The 19,115-nt window shown below is 37.4% G+C and overlaps 1 protein-coding gene across 1 annotated transcript; it reads right to left on the reverse strand.

Annotated features, from left to right (window-relative positions):
- Nucleotides 1-2,806: 2,806 nt before the first annotated feature.
- LOC107799430 (E3 ubiquitin protein ligase DRIP2) lies at nt 2,807-12,957 on the reverse strand. The gene is made up of 7 exons (XM_016622546.2): nt 12,326-12,957; nt 11,329-11,428; nt 9,417-9,747; nt 8,843-9,291; nt 8,682-8,732; nt 4,427-4,499; nt 2,807-3,542 (listed from the first exon to the last, which is right to left on the reverse strand). The coding sequence occupies exons 1-7, from the start codon at nt 12,447-12,449 to the stop codon at nt 3,363-3,365; spliced, it is 1,308 nt and encodes a 435-aa protein (XP_016478032.2). The 5' UTR covers nt 12,450-12,957; the 3' UTR covers nt 2,807-3,362.
- Nucleotides 12,958-19,115: the final 6,158 nt, after the last annotated feature.

Raw genomic sequence — 19,115 nt, forward strand, 5'->3', positions numbered from 1 at the left:
CAAAAAGCGTATGACTCTGTAGAATGGCCAATTTTTAGGCAGGTTCTTGCAGAGCTTGTGCAAAATTAGGAATTATACATCTTAGTTTTGTGAATGATCTACTTCTATTTACCAAAGGAAACTTAACTTCTATTACTGCTTTACACAAGTATTTTAGCCAATTTTCTGAAGCTCCAGGATTGCAGGCTAATCTTGGCAAGAGTTGTGTGTGTTTTGGTGGAGTTAAGAAAGAGACTCAAGACAACATACTGAGTCACTTAGGTTTTGTGCATGGAACCTTACCTTTCAAATATCTGGTGGGGCCTTTATCAACAAAGAAGCTCACATTACTACAATGGCAACCACTGATTGACAGGATCACAGCTAGAATAACTTCTTGGACTGCCCAAAAGTTATCGTATGCAGGTAGAACTCAGTTGGTCAAATCTGTGTTCTTTGGAATTCAGGCCTACTGGGCTTAATTGTTTCTAATACTTGCAAAGGTCCTGAAAACTATAGATGCTTATTGCAGAAGCTTTATATAGTCTGGGAGTAACATAATCACCAGGAAAGCTCTAGTGGCATGGGATAGAGTTTGCACTCCTAAGTCGATGGGAGGGATAAACCCTATCAACATAAAACTGTGAAATCAAGCTGCTCAAATCAAGACATGCTGGGACATAGCTCATAAACAGGATAAAATGTGAATTCGATGGATTCATGTTTACTATGTCAAAGGCAAACATCTGAGGGGCATGACAATTCCTTCACAAGCAAGGTGGATCATTAGGGAAATACTAGAAGCCAAGGAGCACTTGGGATTGATACCTCCTATCACAACTACTCGGAGTATGATCAATTCAATCTACAAACAGCTCCTCCCTATAACGATGCCAGTAGAAGTGTCTTATGTTTGGGAATGATGCCAGGCCTAAAGCAATATTTACAATGTGGCTGCAATTACAAGGGAGAATGTCTACAACAGATTGACTAGCGACTTGGGGATTAATAGTTGATCCTACTTGTATACTATGTCCGAATCAAATGGAAACAAAAGATCGTCTTTTTGATGAATGTGACTTTACTAAGTCTATATGGAGCAAAATGCAGCAATGGCTGCAAAGAAAGGGCATAACAGTGCAGACTTGGAACCAACATACATAATGGGCTATCCACAATGCCAAAGGGAAATCGCAACAAGCTCAAATCTTCAGAATAGTGTACGCTGAATGTGTCTATGCTATATGGATGGAAAGGAACCATAGAATTTTTGAAAAGAAGTATCAGAGCTGAGAAATAATTACGCGTGAAGTTGCTTATATCTGTCATGTAAGAGCAACACCAAGAGTTAAGGCCTTGATACAGAGTTTCATATTTTAGAATCCAGTTATGTGTACTGGCGTGTATAGATCAGAATTTACTGATAAGTAGTATTTAGATAGCTAGTTGTATTTGCTTAGCTATGGCTTTGTACAGTTTCAAAGGTGATTAATACAAAAATTTAGTTACCAAAAAAAAAAACCATACATGTGTACCTTGTTTCAGTGAGTAATTTTCTTTAAATCACATAACTTTAGTATATTAATAATATATTTGAGATATAAAGTAAGAGTTTAAGCAGGAAATAGATGAATAAAATAATTGAGCACAATAAATTTTTTAATTAGAATAATTTATTCGTATCTACAACAACTAATAACTCAATAATTTATTTACATAATTGAGAATGAAAGAGGATAAATGCTTTTAAAGGATACATTCCATGCGTGTAATATAAAAAAATAATTACTTAAAATAAAAATATATTTATAATATACATTATATATTCTTTAAAACTTTGCTCAATTATTTTGTTCCAATATTATATGTTTGAAAATTATTTTTTATGTTTAATATATAAATATTTTAAATTATTAACAAAAATAAAAGTTGATAATTTAGAGGATAAAATAGGTATTTGGCTACCGAAAAATTGAGAAATCAAGTTGAGTGACCTTCTAATTACTATAGAAATAATTAAATAACTTTTCTGTTACAAACAAAAAAACTTGACTTTACTAGGTAATTTAATATAATTGATTGGCCATTTTAGTAATAGATTCCACAATCCTTTTTTTTTTTTTTTGGGTGATTCCTTTCTTGTTCAAGTTGAAAAGTACTACGTAAAAATGAACGATAGGCTTAGAAACTAGAAATGTCAATGATTCGATTTGACCTGTTGTTATCAATCTTTTCAGTTAATTTATTATGTATGAATAAAATTAGACTTTTTTTCCGTATTGTTCCATTATCTCAATTTCTCCCCTGTTTCAATTTGGTTCTGTTAAATTTCAGTTCCATATTTTTAAAGCATCAAATAAGACCACTAATATCACTAGGATTCTCAATGTGTTACCTAAAAATAGGAAACTCCAATGTAACATCAAAAAGTTTCAATTCTCATGTTAAGAGAACAATGAGATTTGGATTGGCATAAGAAAAATGGTTTTTCGGTAGCAATCATTTTTAAGTCAAAAAAACAATAAATTGGGATTGGTCAACTTATTACTAAAAAGGCTAAAAAGAGTTTAAAAGCTAATTTGACCAGCTTAAAAGCCAATCCGAACCCCTCAATATATGAAATGAACAACACTAACTTTTAAAATATACATGCTTTCAAAAGTATTTTTATAACTTTTTGTAGGCGCATTATTTTTTACTCTACCATCAATGTACACTTAAAAGCATTGCCTCCTTTTAGTATTGTTTGATTGAATATATTAAGAAAAATCAAGACTAAAACTAGGTGAACGAACAAAAGTATTTAACTTAAAAGAAGATATATGTAAGAACTAAAATCCAAAAGTTGTCTGATATAGAATATAAACAAAATACAAAAGATAATTTGAAGTCATGAATTTGCACTTGAAATAAATATCTTCTAGCCAACTTCTTGGACTTTCTAAATTATGAAATCGTATCACTTCCTATTTCTCCACATGCAGCAGAAAAGCCTCATTAAAGAAGGTTAAACTGAAAGCACTCAATAGTTTGACTTAGATACATGCTACCATGAATCTTGGCGCGCGACAAGACAAATTCTACTCAAAATTCATCCCTTATTGATAGTACAAGGTAGTGTACAATCATACAACACACTGGAGAAACACAAAGTAACTCTGGTAAGTGCAAAAAGAGCTACCCTCGAGCTGTTCTGCACCGTATCACATTGCTCATTTGCTGCTGATATGTGACAATTCCAGCAGCAGCAGCAGCAGTCTGTAAGTAACTTAGGATCTTACGCACAACATGCCCATACAGGACACATTTGTCTAGCAATTTTTGGGCTGATACTTCAACTTAGTCCTGATATAACTTAGATTATTGAAGGCAGAAAGAATAATTCAAGAAGCTGGATGGCCTGGGACCTTACGAGCATAAACCAGCACCATCACAAAGTCCTTTGCTGATGAACCAATAATAGCTGGTATTCTTTCTGATGTAGTAGTTTCAAGCCACATATCTACCAAAGTATTCAGTTGTAAAGTGGGGACTATCAACTGACCCATACATCTAACTTCAACCTACAAAATAACCTAAACAGTCAGCACATCATAGAACTGGAACCATGACAGATATGCTTCCCCTAAATAACACCCAATTCTTGAGTCGCAGATTGTGGAATCCAAGGAGAATCAGTAATGCACGAAGAAGATATAAAATAGGTTCATGGAAATGCTAAGACTCATCATAAAAAACACAACCTGCTCACCTGCTTGACTTCATCTTACTTGTGCTGAAATGACAATAAACCATGAGAAAAACTCGGTCACTGATAGACCCTAGAACCAAAACTAGTTATAGCCGTCAACTTCATTAACGACTTGATATAGTCCAGCTAGTATTTGTCAAATATTTTAGCATAAATTGCTTTGAACAGCTACCTTCTTCCAACATTGAAACTAACACGGATTACTAATTTCACCATGTATGGTGTGTAACAAACAATGTTATTCTGCGCCTACTTCTACGCTTCTTTACAACCCTTTCCCATCTCAATTTGAATGAAATGAAAGGTAAACTGGAAAATAACTTACTAGTAGATGCCACATATTCTCGTTGAACATCACATAAAACATGTTACCATCCCTCATCTTAATAATCAGATTAAGTCAAAAAGGTTAAACTGTCCAAGGTTAATGTTACCAAACATGATGCAAGGTAATTTCTTCAATGCTGAAACAATTTCTGCACTTATTCCCAAAATATTTCTCCAGTTGGACCAATTCAAAAGGACCGAAACCAACTAGACCAAAATCACACCCAACAGGACAAAGAATTAGAAAAAAATCAAGCCCCTCCATATTTTATTTGAACTTCGACCAGAATGATGTTGGATTGTTTAGTGCATAAATGTTGAGAACATTCTGTAAGTGCTAAATGGTAGCCAAAGAGCAACAAAAATTACCTCATCTTCGCTCATAAGATCTAACTTCCTCATCAGATACTTTTGGATGAAAGAAACGGGAATATTGCCATCCCTGCAACAGAATGAAACAGAACATGAATACTATAACAAAAATGTGCAGACAGTCGCAAAATGCTAAACTAGTGGCTGTATCCGACTATAAGTGGACAATTTAAATCTTAATTTTAGTGCATGGCTGTTTTACCCTTGACCTTCCTATAGATCCTCTCAGTCTCTATAAGGACCAACCAATTGGCCACAGAAAATCAGAACGGATTGATGCCGGTACTTATAATACCAGAAGAAATACAGTAAAAGGTGGATTATTACGTCCCTTTCAATATTTTCAGAACCAACTACTGATCCAATGATATATTGAAAAGACTGCCAATAGATGACAACATTCGGTGAGATAGTGAAAGCAAGAAATTATGAGGGTGTTTGGCTAAGCTTATAAGCTGGTCAAACTACCTTATAAGCACTTTTCGACTTAACTACGCATTTGGTAAAGTTAAAAGTGCTTATAAGCCAAGTGCTTATAAGTCAAAAATAAGCCAAAAGCCAATATTTTCAGAACCAACTACTGATCCAATGATATATTGAAAAGACTGCCAATAGATGACAACATTCGGTGAGATAGTGAAAGCAAGAAATTATGAGGGTGTTTGGCTAAGCTTATAAGCTGGTCAAACTACCTTATAAGCACTTTTCGACTTAACTACGCATTTGGTAAAGTTAAAAGTGCTTATAAGCCAAGTGCTTATAAGTCAAAAATAAGCCAAAAGCCATAAGCTGGTCACCCCCAGCTTATGATAGCTTATAAGCACTTTAAATTTGATCAAGATTTTTACTATTTTATCCTTAAAATATTCTTTTTTAGAAAGAAACTCCTACATCGATACTCACAGTCCCAAGTATATTTTCAACTTAAACTCCTCCCCCCACCCACCCAAGTCTGCAATTCTCATTGACTATTTAAGATAAGCAAATTCTCTATTTCTTTGCATATTTATATCAATGTGATTGTGTATTAATCTTTGAACTGTATGTAATAAATGAGGACATATCAAATTTTTGGTGTATTATTTTTTTAGTGTTGTGGTGATGAAGACAGTGTTTGTTTTTCTTCAAATATTTTTTCCTATTTAGATTTATTTTTCACTGAGAAACTTTTATCAATTTATTAATTCTTATAACTTATGATTATACGCTTATCATAAAGTAAATTATATTTATCATAAAAATTATCTTATTTAAGCACAGTTGTATTTAAAATAAAATGACAAATAGAATATTTTGTATTTGAATCGATCTGGAATCTAAAATTGTAAAGAAATTACGCACTTATAAGTGTAAACAGTTCTAAGGTTATTTAAGTCATTTTAACAAAAAAAGAGCTTATCAGCACTTTTTAATCAAATAATGCAGCAACTTATTATCAATTTCAGCACTTGTACCCAAACACGTAACTGCTTATTTATTAAATCAGTTTCAGCACTTAATGCTTATCAGCTACTTCAAATCAGCTATCCAAACGGGCTCTATATGTAAGATGTTCATATAGAGAGGCAACACTTTAGAAGCTATCAAACAAGTGAAGGGAAAAAAGGAACGCAAAGCTAAAAGCTCATTTGGTAAAAATGCTTTGTAAAACAGGATGCAACACACAAATATTAGTCATCAAGTTGTCCAAGGAGCTCCAGAGACAAAGAAATGTCACCTCAGCTTATCTTAATGGAACAAAGAGAAAGAGCTAATGGTGTTAGATGATTGACCTATCAACTCTACCAACTAACCACCACTGTAGTTCACAACCATGTCTTTTTTACCTTGCATTCAACCCAATTTTGTAGGTCGAACAACAGGAATTTGTCTTAACTAGTTGCTTATTTAAGGAACACTGTCCCAAACCACTTACACGGAAAGGGCAGACCAACTCTTCAATGTTTAAAAAAGCAGTTCCCTTTGGTACCATAATTGTCTTCAACATATTCTGCTTAGACTCCAAAATCCGTATCCTCCACATATCTCTATCAAGAAATCCAATTAGCAACTTCAGGGCACGTAATATATAATACTCCCTCCGTCCCATTTTATGCGGCACCCTTTGACTTGACACAAATTTTAAGAAAAAAATAAAAACTTTTGAAACTTGTGGTCTAAAACAAGCCTTAGATATTTGTGTGGCCATAAATCATCTCACTAAGGGTACAATGGGAACTTTTGAGTTAAATTGTTTCTAAACATAGAAAGTGACATTCTTTTTGAACAGATTAAAAAGGAAAGAGTGTTATATAAATTGGGACGGAGGGAGTAATGGTTATGGGAGTGCTGTATCACACTCAATAAAAATTCCGACCTAGTTGAGGTCTATTATATGTGGACCCATTTCAACCTAATACTCAAATTAATTTACGGGCTCTCTTACACTAGAGGTTCTCTACACCAGCCTGGTGTAAGTGAATTAGGCGACTATGTCTTAATCACAACTAGTTGGTATCACCTATATATCATTTGTTTTCTTTCTTTTCTATTCTCCTCCAGGTCTGCATGAATTTTGAGAGATTGTAGTCCACAACGATCTCCATGTAATTGTAAGTCTGCTTCGTCTCCTTTTAACACATTTAATCATTATTGTATTGCACTTATATACTACTGCATTTATAGATTGACATAGAGCATAACAAAACAATCTCAGGCGACCCTCTCCCATTTTATCATCTATATGTGCTATTTGTACCTTCCCCTAATCTTGTATGAACGCATATCCATCTCAATATCCGTATTTCTATTACACTCATCTTAACTGAACAACGAATTGCTCTCGGTCGTAACCTTCTTATGATCAAATGGATTATTGTAAGTCCAAAATGTGAACAACTCAGCAAGAATCCATTAGGCAAGGTACTAAAATGGCCCCGCAGGTCCTCATACAGTGGCTTCATTAGGTGCACGTCTCGTGGAAGTAAATGAAGTTAATTGTCCTCTTTTGTTAGAGTTGGATATTAAGCCCTTTTGGTATATGAAGACAGGGTAATTTGTTCCATGCATGGAATTGTTTGCACATATAAATAACTCTTCTAAGTGGGATTGCCATCTGAGTTCACTCTATATTCCAGATGCTCTCCGACTACATCCGTTTCCAAGGAGGTGTCTGCACAACAAGTGATAGATGTCCAACTCACAGAATTATAAATTTTAAGAGTAAGGGTCTGATTTTCACTTGATCAGCTAAACTGGCTGGCGCTGGTCCAATCAGTTCTAAAAGCAGGGCTAGCTATATGAAGATATAGTGGGAAAACTATATGAAGATATCCAAAATTCCAAATCCATCAAATGTGAAAAGGTAATACAAGCTACTAAGTTAGCTTTAAGACAAACAAGATCAATCAATGGAGCAAAAGAAGCTGTCTAACTCGTTGGAGAGAACTACCCTAAGTTGGATGTGAAATTCCCTCGTATGATATTTTGCTACAAGAAAGAGGTCAACCAACCAATAGTAAGTAATGATGCCTTGGAGAAGACATCAAACACCAGTGGTAAAAGACCACAACAAGAAAAATAAATGAGAAAATAATCAATTGTCAGAGACTGAGAAAAGGACATAGCAAGCTGGGAAAACTTTAGTTAGTCTTTTATAAAGATAATAAAACAAGATTGCTTTCTCGCTGTAATCTTGCAATTACCAATTAGTCTCCATGTCATATTGAACACCATGGTTTAACTTTATAGGATTTCTGGAAGAGAAATATTGACTTTGAATAGTTAATTCAATCGAAGTAAAAATTATGGTTATTCTATTACAAGGAGGTCTAAAAGGGAGGTGATATGCTACTTTTGGCTTATTTTGTAGCTGGCACATATTATGATAAGATGCAAGATATTTCAGTTTAGGAAATGAAAATCGAATCTGTACAGCTTAAATCGAAGAACATAACATACTTAGTTTTATTCCTTTCTTGGCACTAGGAGAAATCGGTGATGCCGTAGTTACCACCAAAAGAGATAATTAGCATCTACATTCAAAATTCGAAAAGAAGAAATGATACATTATTCCCTCCTCCACCCTCTTACCATATCGATAGAGCAAAAGATATCGAGGCTTTAAGTATCTAACTCGTGCAGCCATAGAAATTTTTTATGCAATTCATTCGGATCATTAGAACTTAACAAAGAATTCTAAGACCAGACAGAAACAGCATCACAAGATAAATATTACACTACAAGACAGCAATGACATCACAAAGAAGCTTACTTTATTCTCAAGTAACTTGCAGAAATCTGGGGCAAGAGTGCACCTCCCTCCCTGAAACAATTGATTGGAGATTCATTGAATAAAATCATTTGGAAATACAATTTCTTTCTCAGAAAGATATACATATAAAAAGGATTCTACAAGATAAAGTAGATTCTTACTGATCTTCAGCGGCCACTAATGAGAACCAAATTGGATTAATCCTTCTTTCACATTTGGTAGTGATTGCATCCAGCACAGTTTGTGGTGAAATACTAGATTCTCCAAATTCTGTTGCCTTCTTTTGGCGATTCCTTCGCAATTTTTTAGTTTTATCTGATCCCAAATGAGAAGCTCCGCAGTTATTCTTGTCATCGTGAACTTTGATTTTCAGTCCACGTTTTTTCACTTTAGTTTTACGGACATGAGCTTCATTGCCAAGGGAATGCAGGCATTCTGATTTAGCAGTAGAACCTTGGGAAGTAAACTTCGCAGACTTGCTCTGGTTTGCTACTTCGACCAAACAGTTCAAAGGTTTCCATAAATCAACTTTACCTTCCCACTGGTCCGTGCCATTCTCCGTTTCGTTATCAGGCGTGGGTTGGCCAGAAAGCTCAGCACTGGAAGAATTCTGCAGAAGCGGCAGGATTAAGTTTAACAAGAATATCCACCCATATACACTTGATACTGACCTCAGAAAATATTCCAAGGAAGCCTAAGATGATGCACCACACCACTATTGAAGAATGACTTTACCTGCCTTATGTTCTGAGTGAACTTGGTCAAAGTCTCAGGTGAACTAGAGCTATCCAGTTGATCTTCTCCAGATATTTTTTCCTCTTTCTTGATAGGTTTCTCAACAGAAAAGGTGGAGCCTCGTAATGCTTTTCTTGCCACTGATTTTGATCTTCTTCCTGTTGTTCCAGTCTGTGTTGATACTCTTGGAGTGCTGACCACTAGTGAAGATAGTGATCTCTCTTTTCTCCTGACTGGAAGGGCAATCGGAGGCACAACTTCAGGTGCCTGCACCTTTTGCCTCTTGTAAGGGAATATCTTTGCTCTTACATCTTGCAGATTATGATCTGGCCTGAAATGAAAAGGGAAAAAGAAAAGATAAATTGACATGTGGAGTATGGCAAATAAGAAAAGTTAACCAGAAAACCCCTCAGTCACTTTGAACCGGCCCCATCAGTACAATGTGCTGTGTCTATTTATCTCTCTCTTTGCTCAAAATGGGAGCAGGTTCGGAAAAGGACCGAGTGTCTAAGATTGGACCAAAAGGGTCTCTAACGCCTTCTTTTTTTCCTTCTTATAGGAGTTATTCAACAAAGATTTTCCAGGATAAGGCAGAAAGGCGGAACAAGCTTCAGGAAAACCTCATATTTCAAGCAACCATGAAAGTGAATACTATACGCATAAGTGCAGGTATGTGCACTCATAATCAGCAAATATTCATGCTAGCCAATGAAGCATCTCACTGAGCCTAACCTAAGGTAAATGGTGAAAGCTACCCAATTTTGTTTTAATAAGATATATGTGCAATCATGATCAGCAAAACTTCATGATAGCCAATGAAGTATCTCACTGTGCCTGGCCTAAGGTAAATGGTGAAAGCTACCCAGTTTTATTTAATAAGATATATCCACAAGTCAAATGTTGCACTAAATACTCCCAGTTCTCTTTTGTCATTCTCTCTTCTACTGCCTTCAAGAACTTCCAAGATCTGCAAAAGTGAACTTTAATCCTAATGTTATCAAGGCCATTCTTAGAGTACAGGTCACCTTACTTTGTCTATGTCAAGTTTCCTCTCTACATATCGCAAGAAATCACTTGTCATTGCCTATGTGGTCTCACTTGGCAGAACCTCTAAATGTATCACAGATCATCTTTTTAAGTGAATTCGAAATTTTGCAGTGTGTTCAGTTATAACTTTCTAGTCAATCTTAGTGGTACATAGTACAAACACGGAAGAGCGCTTTGATTTCTGCCCAGTCTTCTAAGTGAAATCCTAATTCATTTATGATAAGCACCAAAACAATCATGTAAAGCACTGTGATCTCTGTTCAGTATTCTTAAGATCCTAACTCATCTATGTCCAGAAAGCACGAAATATTGATGAACAACTTGGAGAATAGTTTATTTGGCGATGAACTACGTAGAGAATAAAAAGTAACTGTGCTGGGAAAAAGTGGAAATTTCAATACTTCATCGAATTTCCATCCTCCTATGAGCATAGCACATTGCTCTCAGAATCATCATTAATTGATGTTAGGTCAGTAGAAAGTAAGAAGGTAACACATGCACAGCCAAGCATTTGGCTTCTTTAAATAATAAAAAAAAACTATAAAGCTAAAGTCTCCACCCCATATCTTTCACACAAGGGTCAAGACGCTCTAACTTGTTGCATATGCATATCAAACTTCAAAGGGACAACACTGCAAAGCAGTCTGGAACTGAACATGCAGTACGCTTCATGCTGTTAAAATTGATAGGCTTACAAAATGAAGTTAATCAAAAGAGTGATATGCTACTAGAAGTTCCACGTATAAATGCAAAAGGTAAAACTAGAACTATCTACATCAATATGCCAATCGAGCACTTAAGCACACATTTGCATGTGAAGATTACAGAAAAAGGAAAACAGTGAGAGTAGGAAGATATTTATGACCTCAATTTCTCTAATGGGACACAACCCAAGTCAATATTGCATATTGGGCAGCATTCCGTTTCTTCATCAGAGAGCTTCTTATAGATGCATTTCCTGCAAACTGGGTGAAATTCAGAAAGAATATTATCACAGGAAAAAAAACTCATCTTTTCTAGAAACAACAGAAGCTAGTGTCGATATTGCTCAAATAAAACAGCAAAATTATTCTTTTTAAGGGAAATGAGAAGAATGTAAGGAAGTTTAAGTCATTTATTAACCATGATGTTTAAAAAAATATACACTGATTAGGGTCAATCAAGCATATTTTCCTCCTTATATGATTAGCCAAGAAATTAACATTCCAATAACTGCATAATTAACATAAAGATTTCATAACAATTTCCAATTGAACCCTATGAAAATTAAAGAGATATAGCATAAGAATAAGTCATGTGCCACTTCACCACATTTTGTTGAAGCTCAATTACACATAATGAAGCTAAGTGTCCGTCTCTCTCTCTCTTTTGGAAAAGCATCAAGTAAATATCTTGAACAGAAAATTTCCACATAAATCAGCAACTGCCAATTTAATTCATTACCGCTGAGTAAATATGTGAGGTTTATTTAAACAAGATTATCAATCAAGTATAGCTCGTTCTATTTAGTTGATAAAGCAGATGTCTTGAATAGAAAATTTCTATATAAGTCAGCAACTGCTAATTTAATTCATTACAACTAAGTAAATGTGCGACAATTATTTAAACAAGCTTATCAATCAAACAGGTATAGCTCGTCCAATTTAGCTGATAAGGGCAAGATACTGACTTTATGTTCGACCCACCCTATAATCGTTCAAACACTAAGCAGACAAAGAGGTATGTTCAATTCTCTTAAAAGAAAAGACTACATAAAAGCTCTGAGCACATTAAAATCACCCAAATTTTGATCCACCTAAAATGATAGTACAAATAAAGCAAACCCAGATCGAAAATTCAAATTTCCAATAGAAAGAACTTACACGTGTGAAGACATTCGGAAACAGTAGTGGCATCTCTAAAGAGCTTATGGCAAAGAGGGCATGTTATGCATGCCGCAATTCTATCTCTCTTCACTTTCACCACTTGATTCGCCATATTTCTCATACTCTTTAATTGATAATCAGCTCTTCACACTTAATTAGAATTCTTCAAATTTGAAACCCAGTCCTCGTTATATCTCCTCAGTCTCAAATCTCACGTAAAATCAAGCAGTGCATGTTACAAACACCTGGAATTTACGTCCATTTGCCCTTTCTTTATCTGCATTAAACCCAAAAATAGAAGCTAACGATCATCAAACAGAACTATTTATGCAACAAAACTGTTACCACAGTAAAGTGACATGTGAATCTGGGTATAAAAAGATTGAAATTTGAAAAAATGAGTAGATTTGATTTGGGAAAAGGAGACGTGGGTTGGTGATGGATTTCGGGTAGGGGTGGGGGGGGGGGGGTCGGGTTGTAGATGATCTCCTCTCTTCTTCTCTGTTACTCTGTGCGTTTGTGTGTTCGTGCAATTTGGGTTTTGGAAGTTGAAATCGAGAGAGAATGGCTTGAGGCTTCGTGCTCAGAATGGCATGAAATAAAGAGAATACTTTCTGTACTTTGTTTTTTTTATATATTACGGACACAGTATGTACTTACAGTTTTTCTGTTTTTACAGATATATTTTTTTAAAGTCAAATTTTACCTTGTACTATTTGAGATTGAATAACTTTATTAAATTCTTTTGTCTAATTCTACCCTTGTCATTAGGAAATAAATCTTATTTTTGCTCTTGATTGTAAATCATTTAAATTTTGACGAATAAATATATTTTTTTAAGAATTTGAACACGTAAAATTCGCCTATCGTGCTCAGGGGAGGATGTAGTCCTATAACTTTAACGTAAATTTATAACGTAGAATAGCAAGGTTTTATTGAATTCAGATAGAACATAAATTTATGTGCTAAAATTTATTGAAATCGCAATAAATTGTAAATACTAACCCATAACTTTAACGATATAATGAGTTAAATACTGAAAACCTTAAAGGTTAAACTCAAAGAGTTTAAATCCTAGTTTCGGCTATGAGAGAACCTAGCAAATAGTATGAGATAATTAGAATAAATTTAAAAATTTTCGAATTGTATATGGATATATTTGAACATCTTTTCTTTTTTCCTTAACCAGTATATTATTTTTTACTTCTATAGAATGTTATAGGAAAGTAAATTGTGGACTCAAGACGAGTTTTTTGAAAATAGAGGGGTTTAGATGATAAATGTGGCGTTAGCGAATAGGAACAAAGACTGGGCATTTTGTATGCGTGACGGCATGCTACAAAAAGGAGGGTTGGCGATTAATTGTGTGTCGAGGTGCATGTTAGCTTGGGCGTGCTACTTAAGAATTCTCTTGTCTTATTCTTTTTATTATTGTGCGAGGAAAGAGCTTGTTAAAAAAAGCATTACTAGTATTTATGTAGTTGTAGTTTATCTATTTGAAGATATTTGAGTAAGTTATAAGTAGGGGTGTTCGTCAGTCGAGAACAAAATCTCATTTCTTTGTGTGCACAAGTACCAATATGGCAGGTGACAGGGAAGAAAGTACGAGAATAATAGGTGACCTCCTAACCAACCTCATGAACGTCATCAACGAAAGCTGTGAAACATCAAACGAAGACGTGACATCCAATGCATCCCCTAGGTGAGGGATCACCTCCCCCTCACTGCAGCATTACAAAATCTCTGGGTAAGTGAGCCTCCACATCTGTGGCAGAGGAGACGCCCCCAACTGTAAAAAGCTCCTTGAGGCATGGCTGACTGACACATTAACCAACGTCCTTCATAAGCCCGCTCGGAATACGGGTACGGAGAATGCAAGAGCCTGTGTTATACAACCAGTAGATGAGCAGCATAATTAACTCCCTCTCCCACCAACGACAGATATTACTCACAACGTCAATGACAATGTAGGTGACAACACTCTTGAAGCGATTTTGAAAAGGATGGAGGAAATGGAGAACGAGAACAAGGTGCTCCGAGATCAAATGAAAGAACACCGAGAAAGGGTCGATAAAATAGCGGGCGCCCCTAAACTGTTGCCGAAGAGATACGCTGGTTGGTTCGTTGAGCAGCCATACAGTGATAGGCAGCCCCACATGTCATACCAAAAACATTCAAAATGCCGCCCCACCTAAGAATATATGATGGCATGACTGGCCCTGAAGATCACGTGACTCACTACGGCACTGCCGTAAAAGGTAATGATCTTGCCAAAGAACAAGTATCCTCCATTTTGTTGAAGAAATTCGGTGAAACCCTCACAAGAGGAGCATTGACATGGTATTCACAACTACCTGCACGCTCCATTGAAACTTTCGAAGAGATGGCCAACAATTTCATAACGAACCATGCTGGGGCCAAGAAAGCCGAGGCAAGCGTGAACAACATATTTGCAATTAAACAGTCTCTAGGAGAGGGATTGGGGGATTTCCTTTCCTGTTTCAACGAGTAAGTATGACCCCGCCGAACGTGTCAGAAGGGATGGCAGTCGCAGCCTTCCAGAACGGGCTGAGCAGGGACAGTTCGAGGGTGACTAGAAAGCTATTGAGTCGACTGATGAAGTATCTCCCAACCACTTGGGATGAAATACACAATGCATATTGTGTTGAGGTCCGAGCATATGAAAATGACCTCAACGGACCAACTCATCGACTGACCTCGGTACAGGCCGAATCCAGAAAAAGATCGAAGAAATGATACCAGAAGGGATCTTGTAGCTCCGCGACCCAATAGGGAATGACATCAACCATATGTCAAAGCGGCTGTTACAACCACGAAGAAGGCCCGCCCAGATCAAGGATAGGGACTCACCGGAACGAAAGAGGTATGCCTCATTTATTATCCACTCACAACTTTTGTGTGTCACCTACAAAAATAGTCTACGCCCTAGAGAAGCTCGGACCAAATATGAAGTGGCCGCAAAAGATGAGGTGAGATCCGAGTACCAGAAAGTCAGATGCCCTCTGCGAGTTCCACCAAGAACGAGGGCACAGAACTGAAGATTGCATCGCCCTAAGGCAGGAAATCGTGAACATGTTGCGACAAGGACACCTCAAAGAGTTGCTGAGTGACCGTGGAAGGACCAACTTTGCCAGAGGCCGCAAACAATACCAAGGATAGCCGAAACAACCGTCACAATCTCGAACCATTCACATGATCATCGGCGGTGGCGATGAAGTTTCCATCAACAGTGTAAAGTTCACCACTACCCATAAGCTCAAACGGTCGATCACCCATGAACGGTATGACAAACTCGACGAGAGTATCATCTTCGATAAGTTGGATACCAACGGTTTGGCTTTCCCTCACTATGATGCCCTTGTTATTACTTTACAAATTTTAGATACCGATGTAAGACGAATTATGGGGGACGATGTGAGCGGCGCGTATATTATCCATTATCGAGTACTTACACAAATGAAACTCGAAGATAATATAGTGTCGTGTTGCATCACGCTAACTAGTTTTAAAAATTCACTCGAGCGAACGTCCGGTGAGATCACACTCCCCGTTCTGGCTGGTGGCGTCACTCTAGAAACCACGTTCTATATCATGGACCAAGACACGACATACAACGTCATAATAGGGCGAACGTGAATGCACACCATGAGGGTCGTCCCTTCCAGCTTGTACCAGGTCATCAAGTTCCTGACTCTTTGGGGAATATTCAGCATACTGGGGGACAATGTACATCAAGGGAATGCTACCGCATCGCCCTATATAGCACGATCACTCAACAAATGGACGGAGAAAAAGAGGCATAGCAATCAACAAGGTCGAGGTTGATATATGACGATAGCGAGGACGTCATCAGAGACCCTGATACGGTTGAATCTGCAAGATCGACCATAGAAGACCTCGACCCCGTTCAACTAGACCTTAACAACCACGACAAGAAAGCTTACATCGGTAGCAAACTTCAAGAGCCAGGTAAATTTTGTCAATTCTTAACTACTACTATAGATTTGTTTACCGTCAACCATGTAGATATGTAGGATATCATAAAGGAAATCTCCACACACAAGCTAAACGTTGACCCATTCCACCCCTAGTGAGTCAAGTGAGGCGTAAATATAACTCTACAATCAATGACGCGGTACGTGAGGAAGTAGAACATCTGTTGGAAAATGGCTTCATCAGGGAATTGAAGTACCCCCAGTGGGTCGCCAACATGGCCATGGTAACAGAAAATGGCAGATGTGTGTGGATTTCACAGATTTAAACAAAGCATGCCCAAAAGATTTGTTCCCATTTGTCAAGACCCTAAACCCGGACCCGGTCATGATGGCGTCTCTCGTGAAAACAAGGTCGATCGACACTTCCCATATCCACTTATTATCAGCTAAACCATAAGAAATAAATCTAAAGTATAATATATATCAAAAATTAACAAATAATAGCATAATTCGCGGAAAAATAACCCAACACAGCCCGATATCGGGGTGTCACTAGTCATGAGCATCTACAAGTTCTAATACAAGTTTGAGAAGTCTATAAACTATTACAAACTATCTGATAAAGAGATAGAAATGATAAGGGGGAGAAACACGGGACTGCAGACACCAAGCAGCTACCTCGTGGACTCCAAAATCTGTCGGGAGCTCTCAACTCGCACTGGCAGGATCAGAAATGCCTGAATCTGCACACGGGGTACAGGGAGTAAAGTGAGTACTCCAACTCAGTGAGTAACAAATGTAAATAAAGACTGAAAGCAAGAAATCGCGTAGAGCACAAAACATTCTATAATGAGGCAGTAAAACCATTTAAAAATCAGTGAATCAGTGAAAGATAGGCAAAAATCCTTTATATCAAATGTAATTTCATGAAAATCCCTTTTTCAACAATTAAGCAGGTAATGGACAGTTAATTAAGAAAATAAACACATAAAGGTTCGCCTCTCGGGCACAGTATCCACAATTCCGCCCCTCGGGCAACATCTCAGAACAATACCAGCCCCTCGGGCTCAATCTCACATCACAATGGGTACCCGTGCTCACTGGGGGTGTACAGACTCCTAGAGGGGCCCCTTACGTCCCAAGCGCAATTTCAAGCCACCTCGTGTCATCATCACTAGGCCCTCGGCCTCATATCAATCAAGTCACCTCGTGGCATACATATCTCAGGCCCTCGACCTCATAATCAGTATCAAATATTTCCTCACAACATAGGCCCTCAGCCCTACTCAGTCAAAATCCTCACAAGCCACTCGGGAAATAGTAAAACATGATTCTCAGCCCAAAAATATCATTGAAAAGATCATGTAAGTGTTAAAATAGAGTAAAACATGGCTGAGTACGAAAACAGTGAAATATAACATGACTGAGTTCAGGTATAAAGTCAAAATAGTGAGGAAATACCAATAAAAATCCCCGAAGGGTTCAAATAGTTAGCACAAGGCCCAAATATGGCATTCACCCCAAATCATGATGATAGCAAATAGATTTCAGTCAAATATGCGGTAAAATAGTCATTTGAGACGGACTAAGTCACTATCCCCAACAGTGCACGACCCCACGCTTGTCATCAAGTGTGTGCCTCACCTCAATATGGCACTACGATGTGCAATCCGGGGCTTCAAACCCTCAGAACATCATTTACAATCATTACTCACCTCGAACTGGTCAAATCTCTTGCTCGCGACGCCTTTGCCCCTCGAATCGGCCTCCACTCGCATCGAATCTATCCAAAATCAGAATGAGGACGTCAAATTATGCTAAGGGAACGAAGCCCAAGCAAAAATAATTAAATTTCAACATAAATCCCAAAATTACCAAAACCTGATCCCGGGGCCCACGTCTCGGAATTCAATAATTTTTACATTAATAGATTTCTTATCTCCCCATGAATTCATACATATTAAAAGTTCTGAAATCCGACCTCAAATGGTCCTTCAAATCCTCAAGCAAAGGTCTAAGTTTCCAAGCCCTAGTTTCCCCAATTTTTACTCTTAATTTCCATGATTTCTAGCTCTAATATGTGTAATAATAGCATAAGAACGAGTTTTAAGTCCAAATTCCTTACCTCAATGAAGTTCCCTTGAAATCCCTCCTTCAAGTTGTCCAAAAAGCTCCTAGGCCGAAGTCAAAAATGGTGAAATAGCTCAAATTTCGTGAAGGCCACAATTTATACTTTCTGCCCAGTCATTTTCGCATCTGCATCCCTTTAACCGCTTCTGCGGAAGTCACTTACCTCCGCTTAGTCCGCATCTGCAGTCACATACCCGCATCTGCGACATCGCAGATGCAGTCGCTACTCATCAGGCTCCTTTTTACTTCTGCAACTAAATGTCTGCACATGCGGCGTCGCACCTGCGGTCCTCAATCCGCAGGTGCGGAAATACCAGAATCAGCAAATTCAGCAGCTGCAACAAAGTCTCAAACTCCCCGTCAACCATCCGAAATCACCCGAGGCCCCCGAGACCTCAACCAAAAGCATAAACATATCATAATACCTTATACAAACTTGTACCAATCTTCAAAACACCTCAAACAACATCAAATCAACCAAAACACATCGGATTCAAGCCAAACTTTCTAAAATCTTCTGAATTCCGCTTTTGATCAAAAACCCAACCAAACTACTTCCGAATGACCTGAAATTTTGCACACACATACCAAATGACACCACGGAACTACTGCAACTCTTGTAATTCCATTCCGACCCCTATATCAAAATCTCGCCTACCAACCGGAAATCGCCAAAATATCAACTTCGCCACTTCAAGTCT

The sequence above is a fragment of the Nicotiana tabacum genome, chromosome 8, assembly GCF_000715075.1.
Source record: "Nicotiana tabacum cultivar K326 chromosome 8, ASM71507v2, whole genome shotgun sequence".
In the NCBI taxonomy this organism is placed as follows: domain Eukaryota; kingdom Viridiplantae; phylum Streptophyta; class Magnoliopsida; order Solanales; family Solanaceae; genus Nicotiana; species Nicotiana tabacum.

Excerpts from the sequence above, each read along its gene's own strand:
- LOC107799430 (XM_016622546.2), bottom strand. The coding sequence starts at position 12,449 with ATGAGAAATATGGCGAATCAAGTGGTGAAAGTGAAGAGAGATAGAATT. Across the intron at positions 9,748-11,328 it reads GTCCCATTAGAGAAATTGAG|GCCAGATCATAATCTGCAAG; the intron begins GTCATAAATATC and ends TTTTCATTTCAG. Across the intron at positions 9,292-9,416 it reads TCACTCAGAACATAAGGCAG|AATTCTTCCAGTGCTGAGCT; the intron begins GTAAAGTCATTC and ends CCGCTTCTGCAG.